This window comes from Meles meles, chromosome 18 (genome assembly GCF_922984935.1).
Source record: "Meles meles chromosome 18, mMelMel3.1 paternal haplotype, whole genome shotgun sequence".
NCBI classification, from domain to species: domain Eukaryota; kingdom Metazoa; phylum Chordata; class Mammalia; order Carnivora; family Mustelidae; genus Meles; species Meles meles.
Genome location: NC_060083.1, coordinates 1,618,286 through 1,643,787, shown reverse-complemented (window position 1 = coordinate 1,643,787; position 25,502 = coordinate 1,618,286). Strand labels below are relative to the sequence as shown.

Sequence of the window (25,502 nt, the reverse complement as noted above, 5' to 3'; positions counted from 1 at the left end):
TTTAACAGACTCCTGGGTTCCTGAGTGGCTCAGTTGGTTAAGTGTCTGCCTTCAGCTCACGTCATGCTCCCAGCATCCTGGGATCAAGCCCCACATTAGGCTCCCCGCTCAGCAGGAAGCCACTGTCTCCCTCTCCCACTGCCCCTCCCCGCCCCCAGTCATGCTCTCTCTCTCAAATAAATAAATAAAATCTCAAAAAAAAAAAATACTCTCCCCATGATTATTATATATTATATACACCTAAATTTGGGATTCACCATGGTAATCTTTTCTCATTTTCTCTATAATTTTTTATTGACTCTCCCGTTAGCATCCAAAGAAGGAAATAATCTGGACCATAAATATCTGATTGAACATGGTTTCTAATCCAAAGAGACTAGTCCACTCTTTTCTTGCTTGCATGGTTTCTGAAGAGAAGTCCAATGTAATTCTTGCTCTTGTTCGTCTATAGGTGAGGTGCTGTTTCTTTGGCTTCTTTCAAGATTTTTTCCTTGTCTTTGTTTCTGTGCAGTTTGAATATATGTCTAGGTGTAGTATTTTTGGTATTCATCCTGGCTGGTGTTCTCTGAGCTTCCTGGATATGTGGTTTGGTTCTGTCAGTAATTTTGGAAAATTCTCGATCATTACAACTACAAATGTTTCTTCTGTTCCTTTCTCTCTCTTCCCTCTGATGTTCCCTTTACGTATATGCTATACTTCTGTAGTTGTCCCACAGTTCTTGACTATTCCGTCTTTGTTTTCATTCCTCCTTGTATTTGCTTTCCAGTTTGGGAAGTTGATATTGGCTCATCTTCAGGCTGTTTCTCTCCTGAGCCATGTCCATCTACTGGGGAGCTCGTCAAATGCATTATTCATTTCTGTTTCAGTGATTTTGATTTATAATGTTTCCTTTTGATTCTTTTGTAGAGTTTCCATTCTCTCTGCTTATGTGATTTTGATTTATAATGTTTCCTTTTGATTCTTTTGTAAAGTTTCCATTGTCTCTGCTTATGCTACCAGCCTCTTCTTACATGTTGTTTACTTTTCCCTAATGAGCCCTCAGCATATTAATCATATTTATTTTAAATTTTTAGTCTGATAATTCCAGTCTGTGCTGTATGTGAGTCTGGTTATGAAGATTGCTCTGTTTCATCAAACTATTTTTACCATTAAGTATATATTTTAATTTTTTTTTTTTTTGGAAACCCTGACATGATATATTGCATAGCAGGAATCGAATCAAATATTACAAGGTTTTTTTGTTTTCTCGGCCAGGAGTTAAGCTAACCTTCTCTGTGTTCTTTTTGGGTTTCCCCAGGTACCGCTTCTTAAATAACATCTGACCCCCTTGCCTAACTCTCTGTTCCTTCCTGAGAGTTTTGTGTCTTAACTCTCACATGTAGACCTGTGTTCCCCTTGAACTGACTTTCTTGTGGCTGATGTGATGGAGGGGTCTGACGTCATTCTTTTGTGTGTACTCCGTGGTGCCAGCACCGTTTATGGCAAAGATTATTCTTTCTTCCATATTGCATTATTTTGTTAGCCTTGTAAGAAAAATCTGTCGACTATAAATGTGTTTCTTTGGGGGTCCTAATTCTATTTCACCAATCTATATGTCTTTTATTGTGTTGGTACCATACTGCCTTGATTATTAAACCTTTATAGTAACCAAGGCAATGAGAGTCCTTTGTTCTTCATTTTCAAGATTGTTTTGGTTATTCTGGGTCCTTGAGTTTCCACTGTGAAATGGAAATTTCATGAAGTGAAATTTTCCCCCAGACTGCTAAGTTGCATTCACGTATGAAAATCAGTTCATGTGATACGTAATACTCAGTATGCTAGAGGTAGGATTTGCTCACCTGATAGCATCTGTGGAAAATGCACAAGTAACACCGTATTTAAAGGTGGAAGATTGAATATTTTCCCTCTCAGATCATGGACAAAGATACCCTTTCTTGCCACTTCTGTTCTACATTGTAGCAGAAGCTCTAACCAGGGCAGTGGAGCAAAAACAAAAAACGAAACATGCAGCTTGGAAAGGAGGAAGTAAAACTCTCTCTCTTCACAGATGGCATGATTTTGTATGTAGAAAGTCCTAAGTAATCCACTAAAAAACTATTTGAACTAACGAACTCAGCAGCGTTGCAGAGTACTAGATCAGGACCCCAGAATCCACTGTATTTCTTATACACTGGCAAGAAACCATCTGAAAGTGACGTTAAGAAAACAATTCTGTGTAAGATACCATCAGAAATAGTAAAATACTTAGGAACAAATTATAAATAAATGGAAAGAAACCCCGTATGTATAGATCAGAAGACTTAATATTGTTAAGTTGGCTGTACTTTCCAAATTGAGCTGTAGACTGAGTGAAACCTCTGTACGTGACACGTGATTTTCCTCTTACCGCTCCGAAGGTTGTCTCCTAGTCTTTGGCTTTTACAGTTTTACTGTGATGTTTCTGGGTGTGGCTCTCTTTGAGTTTATCTTCCGTTGAGTTTGGTGAGCTTCTTGGATAGACAGATTAATGTTTTTCATCAGACTTGAGAAATTTTCAGCCATTATTTATTTGAATATTCTTTTCTGCTTTTTTCTGCCTCTCCTCTCCTCCTGGCGCTCCTAGCGTGCATATAATACACATTACGCGTAGGTACACTTAGTGGTGTCTCCTCGTTCTTTTGAGGCTCTCTTTCGCTCTGTGTTGCACACGGCACAGTCTCTATCAATTTATCTTCAAGTTCATGGATTCTTTCTTCTGCCAGTTCCCATGTGCTGTTGAACCCCTGTAGTGAATTTTTAATTTCAGTCATTGTTCTTTTTAACTACTGAATTTGCACTTGGTTCTTCTTTATACTCGGTCTCTTTAATGATAGTCTCTATTTGATGAGACCTTATGATCATACTTTACTTAAAAATTTTTTTCTTATTTGAGTATAGTTGACCTACAAGGTCACATTAGCTTTAGGTGTGGGACACGGTGATTCAGCATCTCTCTACATTGCGCTGTGCTCACCACAAGGGTAGCTGCCATCTGTCCCCATACATCACTATCGTAGTATCATTGCCCGTATTCCCTGTGCTGTACCTTTATTCCCATGACTTACTCATTTCTTAACTGCAAGCCTGTATCTTCTCCTCCTCTTCACCCATTTTGCCTTTCTCCCCTCCCCTCCCCTTTGTTCTCTGTATTTATAGGTTTAATTCGGCTTTTTTGTTTATTTTGTTTTTCCGGTTCCACATGTGAGTGAAATCACATAGTATTTTTCAGTCCGAGTTATTTCACTTGGGCATAATACCCTCCAGGTCCATCCATGTCGTCACAAAGGGCAAGATCCCATCTCTTTTTATGGCTGTGTAATATTCCACTGTATAGTAAAACACCTACACACCACGTCTTCTTTATCCATTCATCTGTTGGTGGACAGTTAGGTCGCTTCCATATCTTTGCTATTGTACATAATGCTGCATTGAACATAAGGGTGCACGTACCCAGGTGCCCCTAAGTGGTTGTTTGTTAAAAGAAGAATCTCCACCGCGGTGCCTCAGTGACGCAGTTAGTTGAGTGTCTGACTTTTGGCTTCTGCTCAGTTGTGGTCTCAGGGTCATGAGACCGAGCCCCATGTTGGGCTCCGCGCTCAGTCCCAAGTCTGCTTAAGGGTCTCTGTCCCTCAGCCCCTACTCCCCACTCTCTTTCTGAAATGAATAAGAAAATTAATTTTCACCAGTTACAGTTGTTTCACTGAGAAGCAGGTCTCTGATGCTGCTCACACTTAACACTGCCATTCTGAAAGTCGTCGTCTGTGTGCTGTTTTCCAGAAGTCAGTCACTACGAGTTGGAACGATTTTTGAAATTAGCTTGTTTGAAAGACATCCCCTTTTACGAATTAATTTAAACTTACAGGGTTTGTAAGTTATGCATGAATATGTGTTGTAATTTAAGTCCAAGTTTGTGTGTATGAAACCAGATTTTTCTCCTTAAACAACATCTAGGCATAAAATGCATCTTTGATCATTTTTTTTAATTTTTTTCCCCATTTTATTTATTATTTTCAGCATAACAGTATTCATTGTTTTTGCACAACACCCAGTGCTCCATGCAAAATGTGCCCTCCCTATTACCCACCACCTGTTCCCCCAACCTCCCACCCCTGACCCTTCAAAACCCTCAGGTTGTTTTTCAGAGTCCATAGTCTCTTATGGTTCGATCTTTGATCATTTTTATCCTCTTTTTCTCTTCCCTTTTCCACATGAACTTTACTATCGTTTGAAATCACAGATTTCTCTTTCTAATCATGAAGTTTCCATTTCTGAAAATAAAAACTGCTGATAGAAGGAAAAACTTAAGACCTTAAAAGAAATAGAGTCATTGCTCTTAAAATACATCCATGACCATCTTTAAATACATGAATACCTACAAATAGATACTGTTTAATTAATTTCCACTTACTGTTCATGGCTTCCTAGAAGATTTTTATAAACTCTCTGTTCTGTTAATTAGATGCTTCGTGTTTCTTATGCTCTGTTGTGGATAGGATGGACACTGATGGCAGGATTTTTCTGTATCTGGTTTTAAATTTGTGATTTGTGTTAACTCCCAGCTCCAGTCTGTGTCCTCAGAAACGTAATGTTTTTGAGATGCTCGAGTGTGAAAAGGCTTTGGACAACTTTTATTGATTCTGTGTACTTTGGTGGAGAGGGACTTTCCACCTTCCCTTCCTTTAACCCACAGCAGCCCATCAGGGCCCTGACATTGGGTCCGCCCCATTTCTTCCTGACAGATGTACGGCTGCGATGCCAAGGCCCACATGTCCTTGGACTCAGCTTTCTCTGGCTCTTAAAGTTCTTACACCGTGGAGATCCTGATCTCCCTTCATCTTTCCCTCATATTTTTATCCTAGTTCTTGGTTTCCACTTTTTCGAACCATCCTTGACAGGTGCGACAGCGGCTCGTGTCCCTTAGAAGTCTATGAAGTGACTGAGTAGGCAGCTTTGGTGTGAGGAAGGCTCACGGCTGAGGAGAGAGTACTGTGAAATACTACGAATGCAGCTCTGTGTTGACTTTCTGACATTGAGAGTGATAAGTACCTCATGTAGAAAAGCCCCCAGAAACCCTACTGTAAAGTAATGGTCTCCCTGTCACCCCCCCCCCCCCCACCGCCCAAATCAAAACACCGTGGAAGCGACGTCACAGTGTGTGAAATTTTCGCTGTAGCCCCTGCAGGAGCTTGCGGTGGTGGACCGGCCCCTCCTGTGGGAACAGCAGCAAGTTCCAGAGCCGTCCTCTTCACTGTCGGATCTCCTCCACACAGTGCCACGGCCCCCACGTGCACCCACACGGTCCTTCGAGCAAGAACGACCTCAGGTGAAGAATTGTCTTGTTCTCATTTGGGCCGGTGTTTGGAGGGCAGTGTTCTGCCGACTTGATGATGTGACTCGGATGAGGCCCTCGGCCTCTCTGGGCTTCAGTTTCCTTACCAGTGACATTGAGATCATCACTTTCTTGACCTTAAAGGGGTTATAAGGCATAAATGGGACGTTATTTGTAGGGGAAGCTTCGTAAGGTAAGACACTGCATGTCGATGACACTGTGTTACGGTGGCCTGACGTCCCTGTGACTTCTCCGCGAAGGGGCGGCGCGCCTGCGGTGCCCGTTGTGTCTTTACAGTAAAGGCGCATTCGGTACCTCTGGTAAGTTTTTTGAAATGGTAGATGGTTGTTTGTCTTTGCTTTTGTTCTTAGAAACCTAAGTTTCACTTTTTTTCATACTTCGGGTCCTAATCTTTGCACTTAACCCTACCTTCATGTAAATAGGCCAGTAGATTGGTTTTATCATGCATTCTCTATAAGTAGGCTATTCGTCCCCCAAACTGAGGAAGTATTTAGCTTGGACTGGAAATGAGCCATCATCTAGCGTTGTTGTCGTCTGTTTGCACCTTCTGCTACGCAAGTTACCAATCACAGTGTCGGGAGATTTATAAGCAAAGGATTGTAAACAGGTTACGAGAGAGGAGGTAGAGTCAATAACCTTGTTCTTCAGATTATTGAAAGTATTAAATAATAGTAAAATGCCATTCTCAGTGAGTGACAGTTGATACCTGTTCGCTCAGCCAGCGCTAGAAGAGGGAGGTGCCCAGCGTTGCCGAGGTGTGGGGGGGTTTGTGTGCTCACGCCTGGGGTGGAAAGGAGCGCGGCAGTTGTCCCAAGAGTTGCGAAGAGGTAGGATCCGACCCGTGGGAACCCCATTCCTGTTTGCAATACCACTTCGGAGTACTTAATCACAAATGAATCATCCGAAAGAAGGGAAAACTTCGCATTTCATTACAGTGTTATCTGTGGCTTAAAAACCAGAAACAGTGTAAACCCTCCAGACAGTCATCACGTCCAGAAGTGTAGGGACTGCTGTGCCTCTGCTGCGTTTCGTGAGGCGGAGGACTGTGGGGCCATGGGGAGAAATGTGTACGCTATGAACTTGTTTCAAACAAGCCACGAAGGGGCGCCTGGGCGGCTCAGTCGGTGAAGCGGCCGCCCTCAGCTCAGGTCATGATCCTGGAACCCCGGGAAGGAGCCTGCATCCAGCTCCCTGCTCCGTGGGGTGTCTGCCCCCGGCGCTGTCCCTCCCCCTGCTCTTGATCTCTCTCTCTCTCTGGCTCACGCGCTCTCGAGTCAGTAAATAAAATCTTTAAAAAAGAAAAACGACCTAGCCATGATGATGTTGATGAAATAGATGTATAAACAAGGACTAAAGTTGACCTTGGAGAAATAAAACCTCTTCATAGGCTCCACTGGGGGGGTCCGTGACTGTTGCCGGGCTGGCGGGAGGGGCGGGCGCAGCCCACCTGTCCACGTGCTCACCGTCCTGTCCCCTTGCAGCCGGCTCCAGCAGCCCCGGGGGCTCCCTGTGCTCCGCCAGCGGCCGCGTGTGTGTGGGCTCCCCGCCAGGGCCCGGTTGGGGGGCTTCCCCTCCGGGAGCCGAGGCCGCTCCCAGCCTGAGATACATGCCTTATGGTGCTTCACCCCCCAGCCTGGAGGGGCTCGTCACCTTTGAAGCCCCGGAGCTGCCGGAGGAGACGCTGATGGAGGTGAGAAGAGGCGCGGAGGGCGATCCAGCCGTGGGGGGAGCAGATTGCTCCCAGGGGTGCCGCGTTTTTTTGTTGTTGTTGTTGTTGTTGTTTTCTTCACCTCACCTTGTCTTTTCTATTTGAAAACCGTTGCTGACACGTTTTCAGAATAATGCGGACAGTGACACTCCTCCAGAACAAGCTTTGGTTGATAGGAAGTGACAGATACAGGTTTTTTGTCTGAAGTTTAGTTTCCTTCCGTCGATAGGACTTGGAAAGCATAATCTTGGTCCTGAAACCAGAACTTCTTACTTTCAGTGTTTGCTTTTCTTTATAACACAAAAATGACACACTTAGGCTTAAAAAGTAATCAAGCGTAATTAGGTGTGTCCCTAACCCGGAGAAATAACCCTAGCAGGCGGATGCTCACCTTGGTAGACCAGCCCCTGCCCTCCTGAAGCCCGTTGAGTGCAGGGACCCCCGCGTCAGAATCCTGCAAGCACAGGCTGAGAGCAGGCGAGGTCCCTTCGGCGACCGCAACGGCTGTGCTGGTTCAGCCCCTCAGTCCAGCCTCCGGGACAGCATTCCGGAGCCACACCACGTCGGCCTGCTGATTACAGTGCTGACGTGGCTGGCATTTCCAGTTAAAATGATCAGTTCTCGGACCAACAGAGAACAGATGCTCTCTCCATGCTGGACCTCCAGCCTTTCTGTGTTGTGTGAATGTCTATTCTTTCACATAGAAGTTGTAAAATAGTGCGTGTGCATGTCAGTGATTGCCTAGTGAATTTCGTCATGATTTTGGACATATGTTTCACCCAGGGCTAAAACTGGAAAAGCAGTTGTCAGAGTATTTTCAATCAAAGTAGACACAAATTGTTTTCCAGTACATTTAACGGCATATTAGAATATTTAGTGCTATATGCTGTCAGAGAGCAGGGAGACCTTCACAAGCTAATGGGTTTATTCTCCTCTCTCGAGGAAATGATTCTCACCCTTTTTAATCATGAAAGGAGAATGAGAAGCTTAGTCTTATTTGAGATTTTGAGAAACATTTATAGCTAAAAACACATCTCAAAACAACATTAATTTTAGACCACCCATTTTTGATGCGTGCTATTATGTTTACGCTTACTCCCCTCTTCAACTAACTGGACAGCTCACCGAGACTTAGAGCTTTGGTGTCCGCAATCACTGGGAAACAGAAACCCACCGGAAATGAAAATAAAGCATCTCGCAAACTGGAAGTCAGTAGAATTTGCAGAACTGTCAGGAAGTGTGGTTTAGTGTACGGAATAGCCTTACAATCCCGATATTTATTTTATCATGTTTTGTCTCAGATATTGATTTAATTGTTTAGTTTTATCGTCGTCGTTATTGTTTCTAGTGAAAGCACGGGACCTCATATCTTGGAAACTTCATTCTGTGGCCGCTCTCATCCACACACGCAAGCGCACGCACACACCCGCACACCCACACTGGTCTCACCTGTGCTTATTTTCCTCCTGGTTTTGGGGAATTTAAACGTTGCAGTCTGGTCTACTCATTCTGATGTTCGTAAGCATAAAAATACAGTAGCTTCGGCCGCGGTGTGTATACAGAAACAAGTGTGCCCGTCTTCTTCGTTACTGAGTTTCTAAGACAAACTGGCTTTGCCACAGAGAGAACACACAGACACCTTACGCCACCTCAACGTGATGCTGATGTTCACGGAGTGTGTGCTGGACCTGACGGCCGTGCGGGGCGGCCACCCGGAGCTGTGCACGTCCGCTGTCTCCTTGTACCAGATCCAGGAGAGTGTGGTCGTGGACCAGATCAGCCAGCTGAGCAAAGACTGGGGGTATGTGCCCCCTCTGTCGCTCGCTCCCAGCTTCTCCGTGCTTCCTGAAAATTCGTGTCTGCGATGGGGGTCCTGGCAGACACTAGAGACTGTGTCTCATGAAGAGCTTCACGGGAGCTCTTGGTCATGTCACTGGCCTAGATTCCACTTGTGAGCCAAGACTCCAAGATTCTGCAGCCTTAGTATTGCCTCTTCCTTGTGACTTACACTGTTGAAGGTATTTGATGATGAAGAGGTTGTATTGGTTTCTGAGTCTTCACACACGCTGTTTTCCATGTGGAACCTTTTTCCTTCAGGAGTTATTTGTGCATTAAAAATGTCAAGGAGGGGGCGCCTGGGTGGCTCAGTGGGTTAAGCCTCTGCCTTCGGCTCAGGTCGTGGTCTCGGGGTCCTGGGATCGAGCCCCACATCGGGCTCTCTGCTCAGTGGGGAGCCTGCTACCCCTCTCTCTCTGCCTGCCTCTCCGCCTACTTGTGACCTCTCTCTCTCTCTGTTAAATAAATAAAATATATATATTTTTTAAAATATATGAAAGAGGATGATACTCCTTTAGAAATGCTCTTTGGTGACCCGATGTGTAGAGGGCGGAGTGTGGCACGTTGGCTCGCAGATAACACTCTCTGCCTTCCTTCCGACGCAGGCGCGTGGAGCAGCTGGTGTTATACATGAAAGCCGCACAGCTCTTAGCAGCCTCGCTGCATCTCGCCAAAGCCCAGATCAAGTCCGGGAAGCTGAGCCCGTCCACGGCTGTGAAACAAGGTACGGGGGGCGCACGACAGGACCTGCGCCCACGCTCGCGCCCTCCCCCACGCCCTCGCACCACCCTCCGGAGAGAGAGTTTGATGCGGAGTCTGTGCTAGTAAAAACTCTTAGATGGGCGAAGATGCTGACTTTTCTGGGTTGTGCTCTTGCCATTTAACTGATACAGAGAACAGCCAGAAGGGCTTTCTTTATTCTCCACTTTTTCTTAACTGGAAGAGAACCCATGAAAGAACCTGATTTCTGGTCATTCCCACCCCCCCCCCCAGGATCATTTAGTGGTACTTTCCTTAAATTCGCAGAAAAGGTGCATGTCACTGTGACTTTATTTTTATTTTGGGAGGAAAACTAAAATTAGTTCTCATCTCAACTTCTTTCCAGTTGTCAAAAATCTGAATGAACGGTACAAATTCTGCATCACCATGTGCAAGAAACTTACAGAAAAGCTGAATCGCTTCTTCTCTGACAAACAGAGATTTATCGATGAAATCAACAGCGTGACGGCAGAGAAACTCATCTATACTTGTGCTGTGGACATGGTAACCCTTTAAATACTGAGTATTGTATAGGCCGGTCTTCTGAGTTGAATACCTACTTGACATTTTCCCTTTATTATTTTTTTAAAGATGTATTTATTCTGAGAGAGAGCACACTAGTGGGAGGGACAGAGAGAGTTTCAAGCAGACTCTGTGCTCAGCACGGAGCCTGACGCAGGCCGCAGTCTCCCAACCCTGAGATCACAGCCTGAGCCGGGACCAAGAGTCAGAGGCTTAACCAACGGCGCCACCCAGGCGCCCTTCGACGTTATCCTTTAAAAGAAAAATTTCTGCCCTTAACCATTCCCAAGCCCCAAACATTGTGACTCCCTCTTAACGACGGGGGTAATTGGATGTCATTAGCCCAAGTAACACATTCAGCAAACCGGCTACCACACGTGGTGACATTTTATTGTACCTCTTAAAAACTGCTCACATGAGGCACAGTCTAATCTTTTTATACTTTGCATCTAAAGGCTTTGGCTAGACCTGCATTTTCCGCATTTTCTACTGTTTCAGAAATTTTGGAATAAAAATTAGGAGAAATCCTGCTGTTGACCAGCGCGTGTGCCCCGACTCTGCTTACTGACCCTACCTGAGTAAAGGCGCGAAGTAAAATCTGCTTTTCCAACTGTGTCGTTGTACTTGGAAATACTGTTTCTGTCTCATGGCGGGGGGAAGCTGCTCTGAAGTAGACATGGAATTAGGGACTGTTAGAGAAGTGATTAAGTGGGGGGAATTATTGACCAGTCTTCTTTTCTCCCTCCTCCCCTCCGCATCTGTCCACCTGGAATTGTACGGTTACATTACCCTTGGCCTCGGTTTGAAAACCATTATCGAGTCATAGGAAAATAACTGTGGAATAGAAACTGTTGATAAAAATAACAGATATGATTCTGCTCTAAACTATTGCTGTGAATAATATGCATTCTGTCACTCTGTACTGAATTACGACTTCATGTGGTTTATGATTCTTAGACGTCTGTGCCAGGAAGAATGTCCTCTCCAAAGCAGTTATGGCGCTTTCTTCTCTGACGCCAAGAGCAGCGCAGCTTGAGTAGGTTTGCCCAGGCCGCGCCGCAAACTCACTGGCACTGGCACTATGTTTAGTTGTTCTTTCTTCTTCCTTTCCAGAATAGACTTTCTGTACCCCAATTTTTTTTAATTGTAAGTGACTTTAAAGTATTGTTGGGGAGAAACAGATGATATCGACGAATACATTAGGGCACTAGGTCACTGACAGTCTTGGCCTTCAGTGATCAGAGAGAATGTTCAAAAGCAAAACTCAACCAACTAAAGCTGGAGATCGGTCTTTGTTAAACGACTCACGAGGCGGGCAGCACCCCACCTATAGCAAGCAGTGGGGAACTCTGCTGAGCTCAATAAAACAAAGGTTTTTAGAAGGGAAGGAGAGGTCATAAAGAAGAACGGAATTTATTAGTCAGAAGTGCATTGTTCGGGCAAAGTTGCCCTCCTAAGGGACAGCAGAATGTGTCCATGGACTAGGAAATGCCGCATTGACTGGGTAACGTCACGTTCCTGAGTGACCGAGACTGCATTCAGGTTGGGCATTAAGCCCTGATTTGCTGACTCACCCTAAGTGATGCCATCTGGGCCCTCATTTCAGAATACTCTTGGGAAAACTTCTGAACTGCTCACAACCTGTGACTACTTCTGCTGTCCCTTCTTTCTGGAAAGCTCCTTCCCACCTTTCCCATCATCTGGCCATCTCCTGCTGCTCCTCCAAACTCAGCCTAAATACCACTTCCCGGAGGTTTTCCCTGCTCTTCTCTCCGTCCATGGTTGGGTTCGACGCACCCAGTGTGTATTCCCTACCATTCCGGGGCTTCCTCTCTAGTACCACGTATCCCTTGGGGTTAGAATGCCGGGTTTCCCAGCCCCATGCGTCCCTCTAGACCGTGTGCTCTCCTTCACCGTGTGCACAGCGCCGGGAACGTGGGAAGGTGCTTAGCACACATCTCTGAACGAATGAACGACTACACCCGAAAATGCTTTGGTTAAAACAAGCTAAGGGGCGCCTGGGTGGCTCAGTGGATCAAGCCGCTGCCTTCGGCTCAGGTCATGATCTCAGGGTCCTGGGATCGAGCCCCGCATCGGGCTCTCTGCTCCGCGGGGAGCCTGCTTCCTCCTCTCTCTCTGCCTGCCTCTCTGCCTAATTGTGATCTCTCTCTCTGTCAAATAAATAAATAAATGATCTTTAAAACAAGCTAAGAGATCACTTTTAACACCACTTAATTATCTTATTGTTACAAAATGTACTTTTTTTTTTTTTAAGATTTTATTTATTTGACAGACTGAGAGAGATCACAAGCAGGCAGAGAGGCAGGCAGAGTGAGAGGAAGAAGCAGGCTCCCCGCGGAGCAGAGAGCCCGATGTGGGGCTCGATCCCAGGACCCTGGGATCATGACCTGAACCGAAGGCAGAGGCTTAACCCCCTGAGCCACCACCCAGGCGCCCCATTATTATTTCAAAACGTACTTTAACGAAGTGTCAGGCTGCGCCAGTGTAAAAGTGTGTATGCTAAAAAAAGAAGCTTCTTGTGCAGTCGTGGAAGAGCCAGTTCAGGAGCACAGGTTCTACGAGTCCGGCCTCTGAGTCCGAGATGATGTGAGAGCGCAGACGAGCCCTTTCGTCAAGAAGCTCCTGTTTTATTTTGCCTCTCTGATGAATTTTTGAGTTTTGTATAGTTTGGTAGATGATATCATTTTGTCAAAATGTGTTAATTTTAGATAGATTCCATTAAAAGCTGCATTGCCCAGATGGATTCGTATTTTCTGGGAAAAGTTGAGACTCTTCTCGTTTCTGCCGACTTGGCTTCAGGTTCAGTCTGCCGCCCTGGATGAGATGTTTCAGCAGACGGAAGACATCGTTTATCGCTACCATAAGGCAGCGCTTCTTCTGGAAGGCCTCACTAAGATTCTCCAGGACCCCGCCGACATCGAAAATGTACATAAATGTAAGTCGACTTAGAAGGCAGACAGCCCAGTTGTCTCCTACAGGTACAGCAGGAGGACTGAGCAGAGTCCGGCACCATACGGCCTGGGTTTGGATCTTGGCTTCGGGCCGATCCCTTACCCTTCCCGTGGTCTGCTGCTGCTTCCGAAAGATGAGAGAGTCGTTCGAGGGCTGGAGATAATGCACGCGACGTCCTGGTGGCTTCGGGTTTTCTCACCGGGTGACCATGTTGGCAGCTGTGTGTCTGTGTCTGTAGAGAGCTTTGGTCTTATTGTTAATAATAAAGGCAACTGTTCTAGCCTCGTGAGCTTATCGGTGACTGAAGACTTTTATGAAGACTCCGGGGTAGATGTAGGATAGACAGCGGAGTGGAGATCGATAGGCTGCCGGGTGATGGTATCATTTATCAGAACGAAGCCCTGGGTTTTGAGGAGGGGGGCGTGGGCCCTTCGGAGTGTACGTGCTCACACCACGCAGCCTCGAAGGGATGCAGTTCTGAAGTGACTTGTAGTTGGGAGCAAGCTGGCCGTTCAGACCTAAATGTCCTGTATTTTACGTGCCAGCCTCAGTTTTGCCACTGCGTGTCACCGAGCTGGAAATGACATCCAAACAATTATCAGGCAGAAGGAAGACAGAATACTCAGAATGGTCAACTTTGGGCCAAAGAGAGCTCAGGGGCAAGGGTGCACGTGGAGAATTAATGGTGACGGGTTTATTTATTTTTTCCTTTAGTTCTTCTTGCCTTGGTTTTGACAACAGACGTGATTCTCATTATGAATGTGTTTTACCTCTAGATAAAACTAGCATTGAAAGGAGACTGTCAGCGCTCTGCGGTAGCTCCAGTGCCCTGTGAGCAGCCGCAGGCTCGGCCCGGGACCAGCGGTGGGACTGAGGAGAGAGCTTTGGGATGACAGCTTGGGTTCTGTTTCCCCAGCCCCAGGAAAGCCTAGTCTCCCACCCGGTGACTACCAAAGAACAAGGATGACTTCAAAAAGGAAAACCACCCAAAAAAACTATAGACTTGTAGGAAATCTGCCTTATTGGAGGCGTCCGCCCTTCCCTTTTCTGTGTAAGTACTCCACTTGGCTCTCGGTTTGGACGGGCTCAATAAACGGACCTTAGAAACAGCATGACCAGTGCAGTTATTGCTAAGGATAGTTAAGAACGGAACGAGGCAGACGACTCTGTACTCAGCTCCCAGGGCCGTGTGTGAAATCCCACGCGCTTACTGAGGTAGAAAGTGAAAAAAACCGACATCTCATCCAGGCCGTGCGGTAACTGGGGTCGGTTGGTCTGAACTGAGCGCGCATCCGGCCAGCCCAGGAGCAGTGAGCTGGAGAGCAAGCTGAGAGAAGGCTCTCGGCAGAAGTGGCGAACTCATTTGATCGAGTATGGATACGTGATCATCTTCCAAACTCTTTCCTGTTGCACTAATTTATTAAAACAATTGTGTATTGGATTTTGCAATTTAAAACTAACTGAGGCACAATGGACTTGTTTAAACTATTTTACTTGATTATGTTATATACACACACCCTTTCCAGAATTCACATGTAACCTCTAGTGGACTTTTAAATGGTAAAAACTTGTGTTCGTGTGAACCTTTGCATTTTTTTAACCTGTCCATCTACACATACAGATGTTCTCAGTGGCGTTTTTGAGTTGCTGGCCCTTTGCTTTCGGTTGTATTTTTTATTGTGCATGCAGACTGTGCATCGATGCCTGTGATCTCTAGGTTTACTAAAGGCTAGGTTTATTTGGGCAGTATTAGAGAAAAACACCAATCCGGGATCCTCTCAAGAATTTTAATAGGCCCAAACGAGGCTGGTGACCCAAAGGCTTGTTGGTGATGTGGAGTTTCTCCATGAAGTTAGTGACAAATGAGGTTTGTCTTCTCTTAGGAAGACGGGCGGCTCTTTGCAGCTAATGTGCGTGGTTCGTGTCCGTCCTGACGGTCCACCAGCGGCTGGTCACGGAGAACGCGGGCAGGTCACGTCCCTCCAGAAATGGTTCCTGCATCGTGTATGGTTTCGTTTCTTTTCCGCACCTGCTTGAATACTTGAATAAACCATTCTCCAGTCTTAATCCTTTTATTTTTACCCTTTTAGGTAACATAATCCAAACTCTGACAAACTGCGCAGAAGCTCTTTGGCATTAATCTAATTTTAGGATACTGATACAGACAGACGAAAACATGGTTTCTCCTTTACTTTGACGAAGTAATGTAATTTTTACCTTATTTATCTGTATGAAATTCAGCAGTTAATTTGAACATTTATTTATACGACGTTTGTATTTCTAGGTCTTTAATACAGTGTTTCTACCTCTCATTTGTAACTGCATGCATTATTCTCGAAACTGGGTAAAACTCACGGACCCTGGTGTAATAGCCTTTTTATTCTTGAGTGTACAGATGTATATTACGGTAAAATAAAACTGACAAAGTGTTTCTAGGGTAAAGCTCGGTCCATCTTACATGGCTTGTCAGGTCAGCTCCTTCCTCTGTGAGTCTGGAGGCTTGGGCATCAGTGTCCTTTGTCCTGCCCCAAGATCTCGGATGCTCGGTGACTGTCCCACCCGCTGCCGCGCTCGGAGGCTACACGATGGGGTTCCTGCCCTTCTCTGCAGGGCTTCCAAACACTGTTACTAGGAATACTCTGTTTTGTATCATTTTTTTCAAGCATCCCGGGCAATTTCATTTATGTCCTCCTGGTTTCTCACCCACATTATCTCAAGAGGCCCTCCAAGCAGCTGGGTTTGTTCAGGCCCCTCTGCCCTGTCCCATCTTTTTTTTTTTTGAATCAGCACAGGATGAAACAGGTTCACCGCAAGTGATGGGTCTGAAGTCAGGTAACTGAGGCAGGTAGGTAAGCCATGCTTTGTGAGTCCCAAGTTCGTTCTTCTCCCTCTGGTGTGACAAAGGTCCGTCCCGTGGTAGATGCCGTGTGTGAAACTGTGACGCGTGGACGGCAGAGAACAGACTGTAAACCCATGAATAACGGTTCTGATTCTACCCCCGTTATCAAGGCCAATTGTTTCCAGAGATTTTGCCTTGACTATAGCAATAATAAATGCTTTATGTTTCCATGAGTATCTTTTTAATTTCATATCCTCGATTTCACAAGCACACTCGTGACTTGCCACCCAGGCTCGAGCCAGAACGCGGGAAGTCGGCGGGAAGTAAGGAGACGAGTGCCCGGTGAATCAGCTCACCGGCTATCCGCGCAGTCCGCCTTTGCCCAAAGTGCGCCCGGTACCGGACCCCGGGGATCCTGCGGTCCCGCTCCCTTCTCCCTGCCCGGAGGACTAACAGAGTCCCAGAGAGGAGTTTACTGTCAGGGCTGGGGCGTCCTCAGTCTCCCCGGGGCGAGAAGGAAGGAGCTGAGTGGAAGGTGACCTCTACGGGGCCTCGAGACAACTTACCCCTGGGGCCTGGACCCTTGAATCTTCAGCCGAGGAAGCTCTCGGGACCTACTCACGCCCCTTCCTGGTTCCCCCAAGCCCTTGTGAGAGGTCGAGATGGTCCTTTCCTCGCCGGAACCAGGGGAGCCCCATCCGAAGCCATCCGCCTAGGAGAGCACCACACTCCTACGGGAACGGGCAGTCAGCCCCGAAATCTCAGCTCCTGTGAGGGGCAGAGCCGCACAGCTGATGGGTCGGTGTGGTCGGGAGCCCCGGGAGCCGACTGTGGAAGAGGCGGGCACGGAGGCCGAGACGCTGCCGTCCCCGCAGGGGCTGAGCGGAGCGAGAGCTCCCATGCCCGTGCCCTGCAGGCGGAACTCGTTGGCGTCTGACCCCTTTCCCAGAGGTCCTCTGCTCTTAGCTCGGTGTTCGTGTGTCTTGTTCAGGGTGTCCCTCTCAACAGCTTCCAGGGTGCCTCCGGGGAGCGGGGCTGAGCCGAGGAGCCTGCAGAGGTGACCCAGCACTGGGGCTTCCCGGAGCCCCACACCTGCTCCCACCCTGGCACAGAGGCTCCCCAAAGTCTGCCCTCAGGGGAGGCCACCTGGCGCCGTCCTGCTCTGGGACTGTCCTGCTCCTTGGGAGTTGGCGCCCGTCTCTAGGAACGGCCAGCTCGCCCCTTGTTTGTTGGAAACGGCTCTCTACCTCCCCGGGCGTGGGGGTGCCCTGGGCCTCCAGCTGCCTCGTGCACAGCCGTGTGCCCTTGGCTCATGCGTCTGTACCTGCCAGCGGGGGGGCAAGGGCACAGAGCTCAGGGAGTCCCAGTGAGGATGGAACAAGTTCCTGAGCGTGAAGTTGGAGCCGCCCTGGGCCTGCGCCTACCCTCGGGAACGCTAGATGTTAGGGCGAGCGCTGGAGGTCCACAGCCCCTCGCCGTTTGGTTTTGGGGAGGAGTGTGTTTGCTCGGGGCAAGGCCTGGCCTTAGGGCTCACTGGAACCACATTTGCTCCGGCTGGACGACTTCTGAAAGGGCACGGCTCCTTCCCCAGCGGACCCACCGGGCAGCCTGCATTCACACATCCCTTATTTACCCTTTTGGGTCAATCTGGCAGTTTTAAGCAAATGGCTGTTTCAGCCTAATATTTATTGCTTTATTCCATCCTCATATCAAGCCTTACTTGCCTCATTTTTCAGATGGAAAAACAGACTTGGGGAGTAATCGTCCCCCCACAAGAGAAAGGCCCCACGGCTGGGGTAGGGGCTGGACGGCCAGGCTGGGGGCCGGGGGGGTGGGGCACTGTGTGCAGGGGCCTCTCCTCCCCGTGCGATGTGCCTAGTGCCCCAAACCTGCTCACCCCCATGTCCTTGTAACACCTTTCTGGTGATGTCCAGGAGGAGGGGGAAAGGCAGGCTTCTGTGTGGTTTGGACGCATCTTCTGCGTCGCAGGAGGCCGCAGATTTCAAGAAGCCGGTGAGCCCGCAGCTCTGCGCAGCCCCTCTTGGGCCTGGAGCTGGAGCCCGAGAGCAGCAGGTCTCAGAAACCAGTCCCGCTAGACGCATTTGGCAGTTTCCCTGTTCGCTTCCACGCGCGCTAGTGAGCGTGGCCAGCGGGGAGTTGGCCCATCGCGGATGAGAGGAGCCTCGGTCCCAGGCTTGCCCAGGGGACCCCCCCCCACTCCCTCGGCCCAGGAACTGCTTAGTGTCCCCCCGCCGTGGCCTCACACACTCAACGTGGCCCTGTCCAGTGTGCGGTTCACACCTCGCCAGGCCCTCGGGGCACCTGGAGGAGCGCAGGGAGGATGAGGCGGGGGAAAGGCTCAAGGGAAATCAGGACATTCCCTTTGCGCCCACCGCACCCCTCCCCGTGACCGGTCAGGAGCCTGCCGGGGAGCAGCGGAATAAATAAATGACCCCAGCATGGGGCCAAGCGCTCCACAGATGTTCTGAGTCTCCCAGCCCTGAAGAGGGCGTGGGTCCAAGAGCCCTTGGTGTCCTCTTCCCTGGACTCGAGTTTCTCTGGCTCCTTCCCTTGGGTACGGGGCCGCAGCGGGATTAGAACTTCCGGCCCCAGCCTCCCCGAGGACCGCCAAGGCCAGCCCCGAAGCCACTTCTCTCCTCCCCCGTCAGTCCTGTGCTGTGGTCTCTTCGGCACGTGTGTGTTTGGGCCACACAAGCCCTTCCCTCCACCGAGAACGGACGACACGCCAACGTTAACCCGCAGACAAGCTGGGGGGGACAGGAGCACGTCAGCCCAGAACACAAAAGCCGGCGTGTATTAGGACACAAGCAGCGTGTCGGGGAGACCACGGTTTCCTCTCGCAGGGTCCGAAAATCATCTCCATCTGGGCCAGGGTGGTCCAAGATACTAGGCGTTCAGGAACCTCCCGTGTGGGACCAGACAGTAAGGATTTCAGGCTTTGAGGACAATGGGGTCTCCCTGCAGCTCCTCAACCCTGCCGTCCTCCCCCGGTAGCAGCCACAGACCATACACACACGGACACGGCTCTGTTCCGATAGAACTTTTATACAGACATTGAAATTTTAATCTTCTGGAATTTTCATGGGTCACATAATTTTTTTTTTTTACCTTTTCCATCCATTTAAAAATGTAAAAAAAAAAAACAGTTATTTTTTACGTATCGGCCTGATGCGTAGGCGGTAGTTTGCTGGTCTCTGGCGTGTCGACTTACGGCACAAGAGGCAGGCACCCAAGATGCAAGGGATAACGACCGCGAGACGCCCGTGGTGCCCGACGGAGCATGAGTTTTGCTGGCGAATCCGTGGTGTCCGGTGGCCCCAGCTCACACGGGTGTGAACCGATCTCCGTGGGTCGGAAGCCAAGCCCGGGCGCCCCCGCTGCTTTAGAACAATTCAGGAGACTGTCAGCAAACATACAGAAGGCACAATGTTTTGCACGATTCTTCGTTCTGGGACATTCTGGGGGAGCGATGTGGTTTTTCTCGGTTCTTCGACCAACGGTGTTCTCTGCTTCTGGGTCTTGCCGTGTGGCCTTGGGCGAGTCGCCTCACCTTCCCGAGCCTGCCAAGGGGTACCTGCTAAAGCGGTTTTCGTGGGGAAAATGCGCTTTGCACCATGACTGGCACTTTGCAAGAGTTCGATAAATGGGGTTAGTTTTGCTTTTCATACTAAAAATACGCAACGCCATGCTCCCTTGGGCTGGGCTGGATGCCTTATTCCTAGAAACAGGGGCTAAAGTTAGCATCCTAACTGCTAAGTTAGCATCCAAGCATGGACACAGGCCAGAGAGCCTGTCCCTGGGCCCGTGCCTCCTCTCGGCAAGGAGCATGGGCACGCTCACTCCACAAAACCAAGCCCCCCCCACCGCCTTGTTGCAGGGCTGGTCATCCACAAATATTCTAGCTCTATTTTCTCGATAGGTTTAAAGCATGAAATAAATGTATTATGTGTCTATAAACTGAAAGTTCCCTCTGAAATCGTGCGTCCTGTCCCCGGCCGACAGTGGGCACCCACCTACGAGAATGAGGCATCCTGGATGCCCATGGAACCCTGGGATGGGTCTGGGCTCCTCACTGCGCCCCAAGAGAGAGGACCGAGTACCTGCAGGGGTGGGGGGAGGCGGAGATCGGGGAGGGGAAGGGAGGCCCGGTAGACGGAAGCAAAGAGTAAGGGAAGGCCTCGCCAGGGAGTCCCTATCATGGACCCCTTTAGAGAGGCCAAGGAAGATCTTAGAGAAGGTGCTCGCAAGGACAAAGCTCAGAGAGCTCCCTTGGTGCATTCCAGAAGCTTCCTCCCTAAGCGAGGTGGTGAGCTGAGTCCGGAACATTGTCCCCCTCCCCTGGGGAAACTTTTGCCCCAAGATTCTCTCAACCCCCTCCTGGGGCTGGTCCCAAAGGAGAGGAGAGACGGGGAGTCTCAGGGGGCGGGGGCTGCCCTTACTTCTGCCTCGGACTTCTGCCTCCTAGACTCCCTCATCTCGGCCACGCTGTGGATGCTCTTGTGTGAAGACAGTCTGAGACGGGGAAATAGATCCCGTCTGCGCTCGGCGCGGCTGGCGCTCTGCGGTTCAGGGAGCCTCACCTGTACGTGTGGGTTCGCTGGATGTTCGGCTGAGGCACCGAGGATGATCTGGCCGTCCCGTCCGTCATCAGCCGGCAGGCTAGCCCAGCCCCGTGGACGCCACGGCATCCCGTGGACCTAAGAGGACGCGCCTCAGGGCCGTTGCACCCTTCAAGCCCCTGCTGACCCATGTTTGCTAATGTCCCCTTGGCCGAGTCCAGACTCAAGGGCTGGAGAAATAGACTCCCTGCCCCGGGAAGTATGGCAAAAACAGATTGCAAAACCACCCGCCGCCAGGGACGGGAAGAATTCCTGTGGCCACTGTCATCTACCATAAGCAGAAACGACTCTGGCCGATCACAGCAAAAAGGAATTTGGGGGAAAAAAGAAAAAACCTGAAAATGGTGCTGCCGGATTGGCGGAGCGGATCACAGGCAAGACCCCATTTGCAGAGTGGGCCAAGGCCTCAGGTAGCATGGCTGGTCATCCTTGTACGCGGGAGAGGAGGTCAGAGGTCAGGACACATGCGAGCGCATGAGCCGGGGCGAATGGCTTTGCTGAGTGGTTGAGCGTCCAGAAGAAGCAAGTTTGCGAAAAATTGGAGTTGAGACCTGGGGAGGGGGCCGGCCCGTGGGTGGCCTTGGAAGTGACACAAAGTGGTGTAGTTCACATCTGTGGCCACTAGAGGGGGCACTAAGCAAACCGGCCGGACAGGTTGACTCGTCCCGTGGAGTCAGCGTCCCTCGGTCCAAGCCCCCTGGCGCCTGCACCATGAACCCACCACAAGCCGGCCGTGGGGACAGAGTTGGAGGCTACCCAGGGGCCTAGCCGGCTGTATTCATTAATGCCCAGCCTGTCCGCAGCAGAGGCCAAGGCTGACCTCATTGTGCCACACTCTCCTGAGACCAGCCAGCCTGGTTCTGATGCGTTTCGCAACGGCTGGTCCTCATAAGGTCCCTCAGAAGCCAGCAGCCACGATCGAGGGGTCACACCCACTCAGCAGCACATCGTCCCATTGACTTTCTTCCTCCCCTGTCTCACTCAGGCTCCCCTGGAACCACACACCCGGGGGAAGTCCCTGCAGCCAAAGATGAGCCTTTTTCCCCGGCTTTTTCGGGTACCCAGGCCAACACAGTGCTTTGAGCAAGACGGAGACCCCAGGACAGCTCACAAGTCCCTCCAGCGGGACCTGTGGGAGAACTTGTCATACGTAACTTCCGAAGCTTGGGGGACATTCTAGAAAGGTGCAGGACCGGGAATGTTGTAGAACTCGCCCTCGGGAAGAAGTAGCCCCCCAGACCCGTGGGGAAAGAAGAGTGGGTTTTGGGGAGCAGGAGACCCACCAGTCCACTGTGATGAGTGGGTCGTCTGCTGGGAGAAGTGTCCTTGGGAGTGCAAGAAACCGGAGCCCCAGCCCCGAGCCGGGGAGAAGGTAACACGGAGCAGCCATCGTGGGAAACAATATGGTGTGTCCTGGAGAAATGAAACGGAATTACCGTAGAATCCGGCCATTCCCCTTCTGGGCATAGCCCCCCAAGAACTGAAAGCAGAGATGCGAGCAGATCCGTGTGTCCACGTTCATGGCAACATCACTCACAAGAGCTAAATAAAACATTGGCTGCACCCCAAGTGCCCAGTGATGGATGAATGGAGTAAATGTGGTCTTTGCGTCCAGTGGGATATCGTTCAGTCTTAAAAGCAAGGAAATTCTGGCTCCTTCTGCACCGTGGATGAACCGTGAGCTCATCTCCTCATGCTGGGTGGAGAAAGCCAGTCACAGAAGGGCTGATCCTATGTTATTCCACCCGTAAAGGTACCTACAGTCGTCAGATTTGCAGACACGGAGGAGGACAGGAGAGTTGGTGTCCAATGGGGACAGAGGTTCAGTTTTGCAAGATGGAGCGTTCTGGAGGCGGATGGGGTGATGGATTCTACCGACGTGGGTGTGCCTGAGGCCACAGAACGTGCGCCGGAGATGGGTGGGACGGTGACCGTGACGGCCGGCGTCCTGACCGATGGCTCGCGCGCACCAGCAGACGGGGGTCCCCGAGAACGATGCTTGTTTGCCCTTAGTTCCAGCCCGGACCCTCCAAGTCTCAGGCAGGCATCGTCAGTTGCGAGAACGAAACTTATCTTCTCTTATGGTCCTAGTTTTCACAGTAAAAGCAAGAAATAAATAAAAGTCTGAAGTCGGTGTGTGATGGGGGAGGCAGGGACGGAGCGGAAGGAAGGCGGTGAGGTCCAGGACCAGACAGACCCTGGGGCTGAGCGGTGAGGACCCCAACCCCAGCGAGGGGGCTGAGCTGCCTTCGGCGCCCGAGGGTCCTGGAAATGGGACTGCTGGGAAGGGGACGGGGCTGGGGTTTGCGAGGGACCAGAGCACTGACCTGGTCTGGAGCACACTGTGGGGTCGGAAGGAGCCCAGCCCAGGCCTGGAGCCTGAGGTCAGCGACTCGAGAGGAAAAACCGCTCCGGGGAGGAAGGGGGCCGTTGGGGCCCCATTCCTTGAACTCAGGGACAAACCGGATTTCCAGCTCAGCCAGGGGGGGAGGGGCGGGTCTGTGCTTTCCAGAAGGTCCGGGGAGGGGTCTGGGCGTTGAGGGAGGGCATGGCGGGGTGGGGGGGTGGGGGGGTGGGGGTGGGGTGTAATGGCATGGGGGGGCACGGGGGCTGGCAGGGCTGGGCAGGTGGGGGGATGGTTGGGGCGCGGAGGGACTGGGGCGTGGGTACCGGCCGTGTTGGGGTCTGCGAGGGGGCGGCCCCCGGGGGTGCGACTCCTACTGTCCGTGGCAAGAGGGTCTCAGAGCAAAGGCTGGTGTGAGAGGCAGATGGAGAACGAGGGAGGAAGGGACGGAAGCTAGTCCTTCCGCAGGCGCCCCAGGGGTCCCAGCCGCAGGCCTGAAGCTGGTCCCTACCTCTCTCCCGGGGTGCGACTGCCACGGAGCCACCTGCGCGCCCCCCCCCCCCACCCGGAGAAGCTCTGGACTCTTTTTTGTCTTGAGGTGGTTGGCTTTGTGTCGCCCTTTCCAGTAGGGCCCCGGCCAACTCATGTCCTTCTAAACATCCGTGTCTCCCCATTGTGCACGGTCCTGCCCAGCTCACCGAGCTGCTCTGCGCTCCCTGGACAGACGGTCAGTGGTGGCTTGTCCCCGACTTCAGCCCGGGAAAGACCCCCACTGTCCAGAGACCTTTCTCTGCCACCCCTCTGCACCCCCAGCGTGGGCTTGTGCCTTCTCCTGCCCCCGGCCCTGTCCCGGGGCCCCTCGGCTTCCCCTCCCTGCCTCCTTTCCCCACTGCCCTGCTGCTTCAGTGGGAGCTTACTGAAAACGGGCCCACAGTGGGGCTTTTTGAGAACCTCTTGTTGCCTTCCTGAAGGTGCACAGATCCTTCCAGTAGCTTCTTTCTCTCAATGTCCCATGAATGAGGGACCCCGCAGGGGTTTGCTCCCCATGGGAGACCCCTCACCTCCTCCTCATATGAATGAGTACTTTGTGTTCGCTGCAGAAACCTCTTTTTTTCCCAGGAGAGTGAGAGGAGGGGAGGGGCAGAAGGGGAGGGAGAGAGAGAATCCTAAGCAGACTCCCCGCCGAGCCCAGAGCCCAGAGCCCCACGTGGGGCTCGAACTCACGATCCTGAGATCACGACCTGAGCTAAAATCAAGAGTCAGACACTCAACATTGGAGCCACCCAGGCGCCCCCAGAAATGTCTTAAAACACAATGAAGCAATAAACCTCCTGTACACCCAGAGACTGTATAAACATCCCGGTTTGTCTTGCCCAGATTATTTTTCCTCCACGTGCACAAAGTCTTTTCCCCAAATGAGATGATACAAAACATGCTACCGCAAGACTGGCTTCTCTTATGTATGACCATATTGGGAACATGTCCCCTTTCCAAGGTCCTGAAGTCTTTCACCAAATGGCCACACCCTCATTTACGCCTCTGGTCCCGTCCTGTCGGCCTGAGGCTGTTGCAGTTCTCTGCTCATCACAGGTGACGCTGAAGCGAGCGGCGTCTCTGCCGGTTGCCTTCCCAACGGCCACCACGCACCCAAGTCCACGGCCCTGGCGGCTGGCCCTGGTGTTCCTGTCCCCCCTCCACGGCCTCCCGCCCTGTCCAACCTCAGGAAACTCTCCATCCTGGGCTGCGGTGATTCTACTCTGTTTTCCCTTCAGGACCTCAGGCTGCCCCTCCTCACCGGCACGCCGCCGTGTAGACCGCGTCTACACTCTCGCTCTGGGGCTCTGACCCAGCAAACGCTTCCATGACCGTTTCCAGACAGCTGGGCTTGGATGCGCCCCAGACACCTGGAAATCTACACGTGTCCTCCTGGAGGCAGGAAAGTTCTCTGAGATGACGGCAGGTCACGATTCATCCAAACCCGTAGAATGGACAACAGCAAGAGTGAACTGTGACATAAGCTATGGGCGTCGGGTGGCGGCGATGTGCCAGGGTCGGGTCATCCGCTGGAACAAACGCCCCATTTTGCTGGGAGTGTTGCAATCTGGGGAGGCCACGTACGTGGGGCTTTGGGGCTACGTGGGCGATCTCTGCACCTTCCCTTCCAGGTTACTGTGCCGAAGATGGCTCTAAAAACCAGCCTTAATTTTATTTTTTTAAAAAGATTTTATTTATTTATTTGACAGAGAGATAGAGAGCGCAAGTAAGCAGAGCAGCAGGCAGAGGGAGAGAGAGAAGCAGGCTCCCTGGAGCCCCATGCGGGCTCGATCCCGGGACCGTGGAATCATGACCTGAGCCGAAGGCAGCGGCTTAACCAACTGAGCCACCCGGGTGCCCCTAGCCTTAATTTTAAAAATGAAATGTTTCAGCTGTGCAAAAATCTGAAAAACCCATTAACAAACATCTATACCCCCTCTACCAGCTCAAATTAAATGAAATTAAATACATGGAAAGCC

General features: G+C 50.6%; 1 protein-coding gene across 6 annotated transcripts in view; it reads left to right on the top strand.

Annotated features, from left to right (window-relative positions):
- ULK2 (unc-51 like autophagy activating kinase 2) overlaps window positions 1-16,238 on the top strand; it is an 87,832-nt gene extending 71,594 nt beyond the window's left edge. For 3 of the 6 annotated variants that reach the window (XM_045984289.1, XM_045984284.1, XM_045984288.1), the window contains 7 exons: window positions 5,192-5,341; window positions 6,850-7,058; window positions 8,699-8,877; window positions 9,518-9,636; window positions 10,018-10,175; window positions 13,014-13,149; window positions 14,083-16,238. In XM_045984289.1, the coding sequence (XP_045840245.1) occupies window positions 5,192-5,341; window positions 6,850-7,058; window positions 8,699-8,877; window positions 9,518-9,636; window positions 10,018-10,175; window positions 13,014-13,149; window positions 14,083-14,270 (1,139 nt within the window). In that variant the 3' untranslated portion in view covers window positions 14,271-16,238. Of the gene's footprint in view, window positions 1-5,191; window positions 5,342-6,849; window positions 7,059-8,698; window positions 8,878-9,517; window positions 9,637-10,017; window positions 10,176-13,013; window positions 13,150-13,942 lie in introns of all 6 variants that reach the window. The other 3 variants (XM_045984285.1, XM_045984286.1, XM_045984287.1) reach the window with 3 other exon arrangements.
- Window positions 16,239-25,502: the final 9,264 nt, after the last annotated feature.